Genomic DNA, 15,194 nt, shown 5'->3' with positions numbered 1-15,194 from the left:
GACACCTGGCACAGAGATTAGTTTGCCCAAGGTAAAGTCATATTTTCAGACAAGACTCGAAGATTCCAATGATCCCAGAGCATCCGTCTATGAGTGCATGTGTGCACGAGAGAGCAGAAGGGTGGGGAGAACAGACAATTTCACATCTGTCCAAAGACAGCACAGGACCTTGTGACCTAAATCCTATTCTCATATAAGGCTTGCCTTCTGTACAGTTAATGGCTTCAGGGACACCAAAAATGTTACCCATCCACATCCCTCCCCCCAGGTCCTTTCCCACTGTCACCTAATTCCAACATTTACTCAATTACTCACTAGTGATACTAATTACACTGTACAAGTGCCACGTATCAGCTACTAATATTCACCAACAGTAAAATTTAATCGGCTTTATTTTTTCTTCCTGCTTTAGATGGCGTTGAGAAAAGGAAACCTAAAAGAAAGGCAGAAGAATGGAACAGGATTTTTAAAAATCAACAGCTCTCATCAGCCATGGAGCAAAAGAAGAAGATGGGAATAGTGCAAACACTACTCCTGTCCTCACTGATGATCATCTTACTCTAACAACAGGTTTGTGGTGATATGCTCAGGAAGGGGGGTGGGGGGGAGGAGGTGGTGCAGGAACAGTGCGCTCAAGACTGCTGCTCTCAGGCAACCTCCAATTGAGCTGAACAGTTCAGAAGAGTAGATGAGAAATTATACCATGTCCTTTCCTGTAGCTTACACAGGGCACCTAACATAAAAATAAAGGGTACCAACCAAGCTGAAGAAATCTGAGTCAGGTTCAGCTGAAAAATGAACCCCCTGAAATTAGAAAAGTGTTTTGTTCTTATCTCCATGTCTACAGAAACAAAAGCTATTTATGACAATGAGCTTATTTATATGGCGAGCAAGTTTAACTTTTCATTGTTTTAAAATTGTTTATCATTTTATTACATAAAATACTAACAGGACATAAAGTCTTTTTTTGGGGGGGGGGCGGCCAGGGAAAGGGTTTTGTTCTTGCCCAAGCTCAGTGCAGTGGCACCATCATGGCTCATGGCAGCCTTAACCTCTTAGGCTTAAGCGATTCTCCCACCTCTGCCTCCTGAGTAGCTAGAACTACAGGTGCACACTAACATGCCTGACTATTTAAAAATTTTTTGTAGGGACCAGGTCTCGCTACACTGCCCAGGCTGGTCTTGAACTCCTGGACTCAAGCAAAGTGCTGGGATTATAGGTGTGAGCCATTGCGCCTAGCCAAAAAAGTCTGGGCACAAAAAGTGTTTTCTATTCACTTACATATTCAGTATTAATCAATTAGGAAGACAGCTAAAGACCAGTACATTTAGGTATTATTAGCAACATTAAAGCTGCACAACTAAACAACTTCCTCTCAAGGATGTGAACTTACGTTATAAACATGCAGGACGGGCATGGTGGCTCATGCCTATAATCCCAGCACTTTGGGAGGCCAAGGTGGGAGAATCATTTGAGGTCGGGAGTTCGAGACCAGCCTGGCCATCATGGTGAAACCCCGTCTCTACTGAAAATACAAAAATTAGCTGGGCGTGGTGGTGGGCGCCTGTAATCCCAGCTACTCCGGAGGCTGAGGTGGAAGAATCGCTTGAACCCAGGAGGCGGAGGTTGCAGTGAGCCGCGATCCCACCACTGTACTCTAGCCTGGGCGACAGAATGAGACCCTATCTCAAAAAAAAAAAAACACAAAAAACCCAAAACAAAACCAAAACATGCAATGAGGAATAATACCATTATTACAGAGAGAGGAAGCAATGAGGTTACATTTCCAGAGCTTTTTCAACCTTTCTTGAAGATCTCCTGAGTTTTGTTGTATTGACAAAACTGCAGTATCACTGTATTCACTCAAATTCAAATGTAAATTTAAAGTGGAAAGCTACTTACCTAATTTAAAGAGATTCATCACAGTCCCCTTTGGGAGATCATTCCTAAGACCTCCACATCCCAATTCATCCCCTTGAAAACTCATAAACAGCCTCTATCAAACCAATGGCCCCCACCCCAATCCCAATCCTCCCCAAGTCATGTCCACATCTTTCAGGTGTCATTCTCTTAACATTAATTTGAAAACTCTAAACTTTAAACAAACACTGTATTTTATTGCTGTTGGTATTATGAACTATTAAAAAAGTATTAGATTAAGATTTAAAAATCAATATTATAATCATTTGGTGCACAATCCCACACATTTAACACTCAATTTAACTCATTTGCTATCTCACACACAACCAACACAATATGCAAGAAACAACTGCTGGGAATTGTTTCAGATGCTCTAAAGTATGTTAATTTCCAAAGCAAAATGACTTGTGCTGTGAATTTTAACGCACTTGAAAGCCTGTACTTTCTCTCATTCTGGAACACAAATTTTGCATGTCTGAAGAGCTGTGATTCATCTTAAGAAAACCCATCTTGTGTTAAATGGAATGGAAACTGGACTAAGTGGTCAAATGACAAGTACATTCATATTCAAGCTGTATTATAAATGCATGTACAGTAATTTACGTCTCTCAGCTACCACAAAAGGCTCTTGATAAGCAGGTAATTTGCTAAATGGACTCCTTTATCCAAGTATTCGAAGGGCGTTACAAGAAAAATCTGCAGAGGCATTAATGTGACGTAAAGGTCAAGCATTGTGACATACCTTTCAAATAATCCCGCCTAACTTGCGTTATGATGAGGCGGCTGTTGGCAGCATCGTTCAGTGTGAAGCCCTTGATGTGGGTCTCCGCGCTAAAAGAAGCAGACATTTAGAAAGGAATTACTGACATGCTTCTGATACGATAATAAATGGTTGAGCACCAAGGTGAAATTATAAAAACTACTGTTCGTATGTTAAAAATATTGCTGCAAAATATCGACCTGGAGACAGCTTTTGTGTTATCCTGTCAATGGTTATAGAAGGATAATTTTTTTTGCATTCTGACAGATGACAAAGTTGGAAATGAGCAACAAAAGAAACAAAGTACAAGATTTTTTTTAAACAATCGGTTCAGATTCTTGAATGCTGACATATTAGATGACTAAAATAACTGCGTGCCCCGCATTGTTCTGCCATATCCTAAGCTGGATACTTTTTTTTTCTACATTCACAGTAATTATAAAATGTAAAACTCTTCTTCCAGAAACAAAAATGAGGATTTATTTTCAGCACTGTACATTTTAAATATAAACTAAAGCAGATTACTAACACTGTATCATTTGGTCAATTAATTTTCAAATTTCTGCCATCTAGATTCATAGTTTCTGAAGCTGAACATACTGCAGAACTCAAACTGTTGGTACTTTAAAATTAAAAATTTCACACAACCATCTTGCCCTAGCCTTAAGTTTGAAACAAAGCACCAACTTTTAAAACTCAAGAGCAAAAAATCACTTGACTTTTCAATAAAACCTACAGGATTAAAAAAAAAAGCAAAAGGAAACAACAAAAACAAACAGAAAACCCCAAAACCTAGCTGGAGATTTCTGTTTGCTACACTGTTTGCGCATCTCCTGTGATGAAATTTCTGCATCCTTAATGCTCCCAGAGTTCATCTCCGGATTAGAAAATCTAAACAGGTCAAAAGGAGCAAAAGCAATTGCTGCCATTTGCCTTATCGAGCTCAGTGATGACCGTGTTGCAACAACAGCATGCCCTGCCAACATGGACATATAAGCTGGGAAGATTGCAACAAAAGTGGGGTCACTGCTAAATTATTCTCTTCAATCCCAAGAAAATCCCCCAGAGACACTATAACATGCCCATTCTCTCAGTCACCTTCAGCCTCTAAGGTCCACCCCTGCAGTCCCTGGACACAGGATTTTCTTATTCCTCCGACCAATCCTCTTAATCCCACCAAAGTACCCATTGCTCAGTTTGACTTTTGTCCTTTGTCCCATCTGTCAACAACTTAACAACTCATGCACGAGAGTACGAATTGCACAAAGGATTCTTTCTCAATCTTTAGCATGATTAAATAAAAATCAGACACTATTAAAAGCTCACTTCTAATATTATTACATGTATTATACTGTATTAATTTAAAAATATTCACCTACAATTCATTAAAACCACAAGGTAACAAAACTTCTCTTTTAACTGACACTAAGTATGAACTACAAACCTTTCAAAAACCTCAAAGCCTATAATGTTTTTTTAATAATCTCTTCCTGTCTCAAGCTGCCTGCTCATTACAAATATGAAAGTGGAGATAAATATCAGGAAGAAGAAACCCCAGGTCTATTCTATAATAATATATCCTACCTATGTAGAAACTGATCAATTACAACCAAAACAGATTCCAAAGTGGCAAAAGGAAAAAATTTTAAAAAGTTGCAGGTAGAGAGCTTTGTATTGGAATCATTTATACAATACAATAAAAGACATTAACTTTTGACTCCTAATTTTGATCTTTCCTTCTGGAAAAAATCGATCCAGAGCTCTCAAATCAAACTTCCTGTGATGATGGGAATATTCTTCACTTGTGCTGTCCAATAGGGTTAGCCACTAGCCACATGGCTACTCTTGATGAAGAAACAGAAATCTTAATTATATTTTATTTTAACTAATTTAAATTTAAGCAGTCACATATGACTAGTGGTTACTGAACTGGATAGCAGAGAATTCTAGACATTTTATTTTTAGAACTGTCAAAATGAAGGGAAAAAATTATAGGGGAAAAAGAGTACCCTCTTTCAATTTACGACCAACTGCAAAAATTAAACTATCTTAACCAAAGAAGATAGTATTATAGGGAAACTTTCACATTAGACATTTCAGAGAATTTATTGCTCTGAAATGACAGCATTTCAAATTTAAGAGAAGTTTTGTTGCCTTATGGTTTTAATGGATTTTAGGTAACATTTTAAAGTAAATATGGTATAATACATGTAATAATACAGGCATGAGAAATGAGCTTTCGTTTAAGCAATGACTGTGCTTACATAACATGCACAAAAGACATTAGTTGGTGATTATATTATTTAGGATAACAAAAACAGGCCAATTCAACAAAAATCATCAGTGACAGATACAGCATTATTTCCGAACAGAATGATACAGGAAGCCAAGAGGAACGAGAGAAAATCAAGTGCTACTCTCAAAAGATAAAGTAGGGTTGTTGTTACATGATTCCTAAATTCCCTAACAATATGGTTTAATGTTAGCAGAGATTTAAAACAAAGAGGTTATATCCCTTACTGCTCTTTGAATAAGTGGTTTCCCTCCCTTGAAATAATTCACTACGGATAAATTATTTTGAAACATGAAGAAACTAAAAATGAAAGAAAGATGGTTTATTGAACGTTTTTTAAAGTTACTATTACTTTTGAGGTTCCATGGCTTATTGGGAAGGTTAAATGACTTTGTAAATAAAATTGAAGAAATCTTATTAGACGTCGTGTATCTGTAACACATTAGATGACAACAAAAGCAAAATAAAAATGATATTCTTTTTAATTCATAGGAAAACTATAGCCTTTTTTTTTCTTCTCACTCTGTTACTCAGGCTGCAGTGCAGTGGCGCAATCTTGGCTCACTGCAACCTCCGCCTCCTGGGTTCAAGCCGTTCTCCTGCCTTGGCCTCCTGAGTAATTGGGATTACATACAGGCATGCACCACCACGCCTGACTAATTTTTCATATTTTTAGTAGAGACAGGGTTTCACCAAGTTGGCCAGGCTGGTCTTGAACTCCTGACTGCAAGTGATCCACCTGCCTCTGTCTCCCTAAGTGCTGAGATTACAGCCACGAGCCACTGAGCCACCATACTTGGCCAAAACTATGGCTCTCAAGGTTGACCAAGTGACCTTATATAGGAAACTGTAAAAACAGATAGCTATTTATGGACCCAGAGAAAGACTGCCAGAATAATACTAGGGCGGTACCGCCACTTGCTACAGTAGCTCATTTGACCACCATATTATAATAAAGTTACCTATAAAAAAGCAGCAATTGTTTTTCACTTTGATCACTGATACAGAATGGGAATGGGAAGAGAGGACATAGTTGGCAATAAACAGGAACCGAACCTACAAAATATCTCTTGAAATATCTCAAGTAACATAGTTGTAGAATTCATAACTTGAACTTTCACTTCTGAATTTCCAGTCCAGCCTTATTTTTAAAAGTACTCAACAATTTACCCTATGAAACAATTCTACATAGTTAGATAAAACATTTTATTGGTTCAAGGGAGAGGACATGCATCCAAAGCCCAGATTGACTTCAGGCTTTGGATCTTGGGTTCTCTTGGGTGCACACAGATGCATGGAGGAAGGCAACTCCCAAATAACCCTGGTGGATAACACAGCTAAAAGAAAAGTCTCACTTGTATGTCAAACTCAGAAGCAGAGTATGATGGTGGACACCAAAGACTGGGAGGAGGAGAAATGAGGAGATAATGGTTAAAGTACAGAGTTTCAGTTATGGAAGATAAGTAAGTTCTGGAGCTCTATATAGCATAGTGCTTACAGCTAACAATACTGTATTTATACTGAAAATTGCTAAGAGGATAGATCATAAGTGTTCTCTCTCACACACAAAACCCAATTAATAATAATAGTAATATTGAGAGCGGGAAAAAACTCTGGAAGGGGAAGGATATGTTTGTGGCCTTGAAGTAGGCAATGGTTCCAACGGTGTATACTTATCCCCAAACTCACTGAGATAGGTACATTAAATATGTATCTTTTTACATGTCAATCATACCTCAGGAAGGCTTCATAAAGATCTAGAGAAGAAGGGAAGAAGATAAACCTATGTTTCACAGGTTGTAAATTTAAGGCAAATAGTCATGCTTACAACTATCTTCCAGGTCAGCAGTTTCAACCTTGGTAGATCAAGATCCATGGGAGGACTATAGTAAGAAATGATGTTTTACATAGACAACCCAATCCACAGATACATACACACACGCATAACTGAAAGCAACTTTTCATGAAATAATATCTTTACTGCAGGAAATACTTTGAAATAGTCTATACTATTCCATTGAAACAATGTTGGTTCTGTCCCACTTAATAGATGTCATGACCCACTAATTGGCTGCAACTGCAGTTTTGAAACTACTCTAGACCAGTGTTCTTCAATGAGCGGCATGCACACTGCATGAACACTCCAGGGTGAGGCAAGGAAACCTTTACATCTCTCTCTCTTTTTGTTTTGAGATAGAGTCTCGCTCTGTTGCCCAGGCTGGAGTGCAGTGGCGCGATCTTGGGCTCACTGCAACCTCTGCCACCCAGGTTCAAGCGATTCTTCTGCCTCAGCCTCCTGAGTGGCTGGGATTACAGGCACCCGCCACCACACACGGCTAATTTTTATATTTTTAGTAGAGACGGGGTTTCACCATGTTGGCCAGGCTGGCCTCGAACTCCTGACCTCAAGGGATCCTTCCGCCTTGGCCTCCCAAAGTGCTGGGATTACAGGCATGAGCCAACGTGCCCGGGCTTAAATCTCTTTTTAAAAATTTCACCTTATTAAGATTTTATATTTTGAGTATGTTTTATAATATAGTTACATGTGATACATCAAGTACAATTTGTTAATAATCATATGCGATCAAAATGCTTAAGACACGATTCTTCAATCACTTGGGCTATGGAGTAAAATGTACATTCTCAGGCCCCACACCAAATTGGCTAAATCAGAATCTTTGTGGTGAGCTGTGAGGAATCTTCTTATGCTACCAGAGTAAGTATCACTGTTCTAGAACAAACCCAATGAAAATGAAAAAAATAAAAAATTAAATTAAAATCTGTACTTTTAGGAAGCATTTCAAAAGCCTTTGTGACCAAACCCAAAATCTAATTTTTTTTTAAGTTTTCTGTCTTTGCTTCTATCTCATCACTTAATCATACTTAATTCTCAATACAAAATGCTTCTCTTGTTTTCTGGCTCTCCTTCATTATCATAGAGAGGGTTGGGATGGAGAATTTCATAATTTTCTGAGAAAAGTTAATTTTAGATGATCCACACCCTTGACCTAGTGGTTACAGATGACAGGATACTGCTCAATGTCAAATTTTCCAAGTTACTAATTAAGGGTATATCAAGTGTTCTAGATATAATTTGATTAGGAATTGAGAAAACACACAAATGACACACAGAGTACATTAAAAGCCCAACAGTCCTAGTGCAACTCTCTTGTATCAAGACATACAAATGATGATTCAAGACAACACACATATACACACAGACAAGTACAGTCATACGGAACACGTTTTTCAACATTAAAAACAGACAGTAAATACGGTCCTATGATGCATAACTTTAGCAACACTAGGACACTGCCAGGTTTTCTTGTGATGTGAAAGGATGGCAGGCATCCATTTTCTCCTTAGGATTCTAATATTCTAAAAGTGCTGTGGACTTAAAATTTTTTTCAGATTATTCCTTTACTTTTCTTCTTCTTTTTTTTTTTAAGACAGGGTCTCGCTTTGTCACCCAGGCTGGAGTGGAGTTGCGTAATCTCAGCTCAACGCAACCTCCACCTCCTGGGTTCAAGTGATACTCCTGCCTCAGCCTTTTGAGTAGTTGGGACTACAGGCACATGCCACCACGTGCAGCTAATTTTTCTGTTTTTAGTAGAAACAGGGTTTCACCATGTTGGCCAGGCTGGTCTTGAACTCCTGACCTCAGGTGATCCACCCACCTCGGCCTCCCAAACTTGTGGGATTACGGGCGTGAGCCACCGCGCCCAGATTTTTTTTTTTAATCCAAAAACAACATGAAAGGAGGGGGAAACACAAATAAAATGTGTTCAGTACCTATGTTTTCTCTACTTCACTCTACCTTCTTCAACACATAGAAGAAATCTTTAATATTAATATTATCATACACTCATCATATGGAAGAAAACCTAAGGATCAGAGATAGCAGGTAATTTTCCCAAGGTCACAGAACTTTCAAGTAAGATTCAAATCTTAGTCTAAGTTCAAAGTCCATGGTGTCTTTGTTTTCTCAGGCTGCTCCCACCACAAAAGGTACATGGATTTAGATGTTGAACAAGAAACAGAATATAATAAAATTACTTTTCTGTGCATGGATATCTTAAATGAATTGTGATGGAATATAACTTAGTAAGCAAAATGTACTACATTGTATATATGGCCAGTAAAGGTGTTTTTTTTTTTGAAGGTGAAAAAACCTGATAAAGTTAGTTAACCATTTCGTATGATTTTTATGGGTAGCTGAGGCCAATCAAGCAATTGCACTACACAGAACATTATTATTATAATTATTGGCTAATGATAGCCAATATTCTTTTTTAAACAAGAGGTTTAATAAATGGACTAACACTTACAATGCTTTCACTTCCATTGCTTGTGTAAAATAATCTTCTGACATCAGTAATTTAATGAGTTCGCTGTAGGTTTCAGCATTAAACACAACGTTTTGCTCTTTTGCTTTCAGGAAAATACCATATGCCCCTATGAGAGAAAACAGACAAAAAATGAGATGACATTATTCGGAAATGCCAAAAGGATGGAAAAAATCCTGAAACAAAGACCTAAGCCCAAATATTTTTGCTGTTTAATACCAACCCACTGTTACCACTCTACAGAGAGACACACTGACATAATTCTTCAAATATTTTAAAGACAAAGCTACAGTTTTGGAAACTATACCTTAATCTGAATGGATGGTGCCTGAAGGGGTTTCCTCTTAAAATGGTTTCTCATACCAGCTTTCTTGATACATTATTTTCTTTATAATAAAAATGAGAAACAGCTCTTCTGAATTTATGAAAAGATACTAGTTTCAAAATAAATCGCAAAATGTGTGTTAAAGTCCAAATAAACCAGAGGTATAATTTAGATTGAGGGGAGCAAAAGATGCATTTTAAAGCAATCTTTAATCTATAAGTGGGTGGTTACAATGGTTAACATTTCAGCACAATAGCACTAAAGAGAATATAGCCTATAATTCTAAAATTAGGAGATCACATTATTTGGCTACGACAGGACTTATGCAAAAACATACAATTTTCAAATATACAGATATCTAACAAGTAAACTAAGCAACATTTGTTTGACTGATTAACAGTTTTATTTCACTTGTTCACAATAACTGTCAGTGAATGAAAAGATGTTACCAAAAGAGAAGTAACTACACTTTTCAGTCACTTACTTTTCTGAAATAAAATTGCCTGACTATAAACAGCCAACTGAAACTACAATCTACTCCCTTCTGTGTATAAACAAATCACAATAAAGATGGGGCATAACTGAACTATCACGTACGGGATTCTACGAATATAGGGCTACAATGTAAGGAAATATAAAACTTCTAATTAAGACAGAACATGATATTATTTAATGTTCAGAAGAACATTTTAAGCTACTTTAGAAGTTTCTGAACAGGCGAAAATTGTTATGCTTCTATGTATGAGTTAGGGGATGTGTGCATTAGTCCCTTAATTAAACTTAAGTGGCACTGTCAAAGAAATATTTATCCCTTTAAGCTGAATCTGGAGAAAAAAATATACGGCAACATTTATATTTGCATCTTAACTAAGGAGAACAGTTTGGGCAAGTGAAAGTAACAATGGCAGAGGTTTATCACATTTCAAGTCAATCTTCCATAGAACAGTCCCTGTTAGTCATTAAATTTCCAAGTGCTTGACACTAGATTTCTATGGTTGTGAACAACTGTATATTCCAGGACACTGGCAAAAAATGGAAAATAAAAACACGTTAATATGCAAGAAGAAACTCCACTATCATTTACTGATTATTCCATCAGATACCTAGTCTATTCGGTGTATTTCACTTTTCTGAAATGGGAGAAAATAAAGACATATCTTCATTTGAGTACCAGTGTCAATGCATCACAAATTTAAGAATGTTTTATTTACTTATGAAAGTCACAGAACAGCTTTGCTAAATAAAATATTTAAACCATGACACACAATAAGATGACTGCAATAAAATCTGCCATTCAATACCCAATGCTTTTTAGGGGGCTAAAAACTTAAGATGTAATGCAATTATTGTCAACTTCCTAATGATCATATATAATATTTCACTTGTTTGGAAACTCTTGTTTTCTAAAACTGTGGTCTTCACATTAACTTGGTGTGGCTGTGTAATTAGTCCCTATTAGTTTTTTTTTTAATTAGCATTCACCACATGTTTGTTTCCAAGGTGACAATCATGATACACCTTTAAGTAGACTGAACTACCAGAAAAGTGTTAATGTAAGCATTCAATTTTCAAAGCATTCATATTTTACTAAACATTCGAATCCTGAGATATACAAAAAAAGAAACAGAAAACTCTAAAGAGTTATGGCCAGGCACAGTGGCTCACGCCTGTAATCCCAGCACTTTGGGAGGCCAAAGTAGGAGGATCACTTGAGGTTGGGAGTTCGAGACCAACCTGGACAACATGGTGAAACACAGTCTATACCAAAAATACAAAAATTAGCTGGGTGTGGTGGGGGGTGCCTGTAATCCCAGCTACTTGGGAGGCTGAGGCTGGAGAATCGCTTGAACCCAGGAGGCAGAGGTTGCAGTGAGCTGAGATTTGCGCCACCACACTCCATCCTGGGTGATACAGCAACATTCTGCCTCAAAAAAAGAAAAGAAAATAAAAGAAAAGAATTAACAGGATGAAACCAATTAGATAAATGAAAATTCCAGAATAGAGGTAGCTCTACATTTATAATACACACTGCACTGTATTTAATTATTTAACTACTTAAATGTTTTCACTTAAACTGTACACTAACCATATATTCATTTTAGTCAAATCAAAGCTTCACCAGAGGACGGGCATGGTGGTGGCTCACACCTATAATCCCAGCACTTTGGGAGGCTGAGGCAGGCGGATCACTTGAGGTCAGGAGTTTGACACCAGCCTGGCCAACATGGTGAAACCCTGTCTCTACTAAAAATACAAAAAAAAAAAAAAAAAAAATTAGCCAGGCATAGTGGTGGGTGCCTATAATCCCAGCTACTTGGGAGGCAGGAGAATCACTTGAGCCCAGAAAGCAGAGGTTGCACCACTGCACTCCAGCCTGGGCAACAGAACGAGACTCTGTTTCTGTCACACACACACACACACACTTCATCAGAACATTTACATAGTATTGATCAAGCTTAATTTTATACTTCGCTTTCAAAGATGCATAGTGTGTACTCAAAGATATATAGACTGAATATGCAGCAAAGGAAAATGCCTCAGAATGGGCCGGGCATGGTGGCTCACGCTTGTAATCCCAGCAACTCCGGGAGGCCAAGGCGGGCGGATCACGAAGTCAGGAATTTGAGACCAGCCTGGCCAATATGGGGAAACACTGTCTCTACTAAAAATACAAAAACTAGCCGGCTGTGGTGGTGTGCCCCTGTAGTCCCAGCTACTTGAGAGGCTGAGACAGGAGCATCACTTGAATCCGGGAGGTGGAGGTTGCAGTGAGAATGCACCACAGCTCTCCACCCTGGGTGACAGAGCAAGACTCTGTCTCAAAAGAAAATGACTCAGAATGAATAAAAAGTTTTACTATAGGTAACTGAGGAGGCATAAGAACTTATTTTTACTTCATGCATTTTACATCAATACCACAAAATTTCTTTCTTTTTTTGAGATAGGGTCTCACTCAATCACCTAGGTGCGATCATGGCTCAATGCAGCTTCAACCTCCTGGGCTCAGCTGATCCTCTCACCTCAACCTCCTGAGTAGCTGGGACTATAGGCCTGTGCCACCAAGCCAGGCTAATTTGTGTATTTTCTGTAGAGATGGGATACCACTAAGTTGCCAGGCAGGTCTCAAACTCCTGGACTCAAGTGATCTGTCCACCCTGGCCTCCCAAGGTGTTGGGATTATAGGCATGAGCCTGCAAGCCTGGCCAAACCTTCTAGTTAAGTTATGAAATTAAGAAGTTCTATAAATTTCTAAATTGACTCCTTTCTAATAAACCTCAAAACTATCAATACTAAAATAAAAAAAAATCTCTTGTATTTATTTCCTTAATGGTAAACTATCATAAACCATCCTTGAAATCCACCCCAAAACTGAAGGAATCATTCTATGGAAAGCTAGAATGAAAAGAAATTAACAAAAGTAAAGAAAATAAGAGTAATATATGATTCTGGAATAGTATAAGAAGTCTAAGTAAAAACATAAAATTCAACTTACAAGCTCATAACAGAGGGTTAAAGATGGTCATAAAAAATTTAAAGTAGGCATAATAGTGGTGAAGATGTCTTCAGGAAAGTTTAATACTAGAGAAAGGGAAAAAGTCAAGAAACAGACCTCTAACCTTGAGACGTTGCTGGATCACTTCAACACATACTAGTATAGTAATTAATGCCTTAATCATTTTTTGCTTTCAAATAAGTTATAATATGTGCCACAAAAAGTTATTTTCAAAAAATACTTTTTAATAAAAATGCCAACAACAGCATTTATTACGAAAAATTTCATATGTACAGAAAAGTATGAAGAATAGTACAGGTTGGGGGTGGTGGCTCATACCAGCAATCCCAGCACTTTGTGAGGCCGAGGTGGGAGGACCACTTGAGCTCAGGAGTTTAAGACCAGCCCGGGCAACATAGCGAGACCTTGTCACTACAAAAATTGGCTGAGTGTGGTGATGTGTGCCTATGGTCCCAGCTACTTGGGAAGCTGAGGTAGGATAACTGCTTGAGCCCAGGAGGCGGGGGCTGCAATGAACCATGATTGCACCACTGCACTCCAGTCTGGGTGACAGAGTGAGACCTGTCTCCAGGAAAAAAAAAAAAGAATAGTATAATGAACCTCACCTTCCATATACCCATCACTTATATGTAACAATTAACATCTTACCAGATTTGCTTTTTTTTTTTTTTTTTTTGAGACGGAGTCTTACTCTCTTACTCTGTCGCTAGGCTGGAGTGCAGTGGTGCAATCTCGGCTCACTGCAACCTCTGTCTCCCAGGTTCAGGTGATTCTCCTGCCTCAGCCTCCCGAGTAGCTGGGACTACAGGCATGCACCAACACGCCCGGCTAATTTTGGTATTTCTAGTAGAGATGGGGTTTCACCATGATGGCCAGGATGGTCTCCATCTCGACTTTGTGATCTGCCAGCCTTGGCCTCCCAAAGTGCTGGGATTACAGGCGTGAGCCACAATGCCCGGCCTGCTTTGTTTTTTATAGCTTAAGCATTTTAAAATAAATTATAGAAATTTTGACTTTTTTCATCCCTCAGTAACTCATGTGGATCTCAAAATTTCAGAACATTTCCCTATAAGTAAATCATAATACCATTATCACATCTAATAAAAATAAGAGTAATTCCAGCCAGGCACGGTGCCTGACGCCTGTAATCCCAGCACTTTGGGAGGCCGAGGTGGGCGGATCACGAGGCCAGGAGATCGAAACCATCCTGGCTAACACAGTGAAGCCCCGTCTCTACTACAAATACAAAAAATTAGCCGGGCGTGGTGGTGGACTCCTGTAGTCCCAGCTACTCGGGAGTCTGAGGCAGGAGAATGGCGTGAACCCAGAAGACGGAGCTTGCAGTGAGCTGAGATCACGATACTGCATTCCAGCCTGGGCGACAGAGTGAGACTTCATCTCAAAAAAAATAATAAAAAAAAAAGAGTCATTCCTTAATATTATCTACCACTCAGTCAATAGTTAAATTTTCCCAATTGCCCCAAAATGTTTTCGTTAAAGTATGGAAGGGGACAAGAAATATATAAAATTTAAGTACTATTTCTATTCTAGAGCACTTCTAATTGGTTGGGCTTACACCCCACACTGCTATTAGAAAGAAGACCAGTGCCCCCGACACATCCCCATCACCGTATGTGCTTGCCTTCTTTTTGCTTCAATCGGCAGGCATTCAATATATCTTTCTGGAAACCAGGTTCTGTGGTTGAAGCTGATGAAGAATTCAGGGAATGTTTCTCGTCTTCATACCACAACTTTAAAACAAAAGTATTCTGTTAAATAAAAACTGGTAATCTTTTCAATATAAAAGTAGGCTAATCTATGACCTAGTTATACTGACAACAAAATCTGTTACGATTATGCCAAAAACAATTACCTCAGGTACGTCAAATGGAACTTCCTGGTTACTCTCTCTAAGGATTTCCGCTAATAATCTTAATGTCTTTGCACGAGGAATAACATTTTCTTCTTGGATTTTATTCCAGACAGCATCAGCTCTTTGCCAGTCACCGTTTATTTCTGTAGAATTTGATTAAGCA

The 15,194-nt window shown here is 38.4% G+C and overlaps 1 protein-coding gene across 1 annotated transcript in view; it reads right to left on the bottom strand.

Moving 5' to 3' along the window:
• The window catches only part of LRPPRC (leucine rich pentatricopeptide repeat containing), a 113,324-nt gene that overhangs the window by 15,393 nt on the left and 82,737 nt on the right, over positions 1 to 15,194 (bottom strand). Inside the window, exons 28-31 of the mRNA XM_055243390.2 lie at positions 15,032 to 15,174; positions 14,801 to 14,909; positions 9,302 to 9,428; positions 2,663 to 2,751 (exon numbers count right to left, since the gene is read on the bottom strand). Coding sequence (XP_055099365.2) covers positions 2,663 to 2,751; positions 9,302 to 9,428; positions 14,801 to 14,909; positions 15,032 to 15,174 — 468 coding nt within the window. The remainder of the gene's footprint in view (positions 1 to 2,662; positions 2,752 to 9,301; positions 9,429 to 14,800; positions 14,910 to 15,031; positions 15,175 to 15,194) is intronic.

Source organism: Symphalangus syndactylus, chromosome 14 (assembly GCF_028878055.3).
Source record: "Symphalangus syndactylus isolate Jambi chromosome 14, NHGRI_mSymSyn1-v2.1_pri, whole genome shotgun sequence".
Classification (NCBI taxonomy): domain Eukaryota; kingdom Metazoa; phylum Chordata; class Mammalia; order Primates; family Hylobatidae; genus Symphalangus; species Symphalangus syndactylus.
Note: the sequence above shows the minus strand (reverse complement) of the source record. Positions and strands in the feature narration are given on the sequence as shown.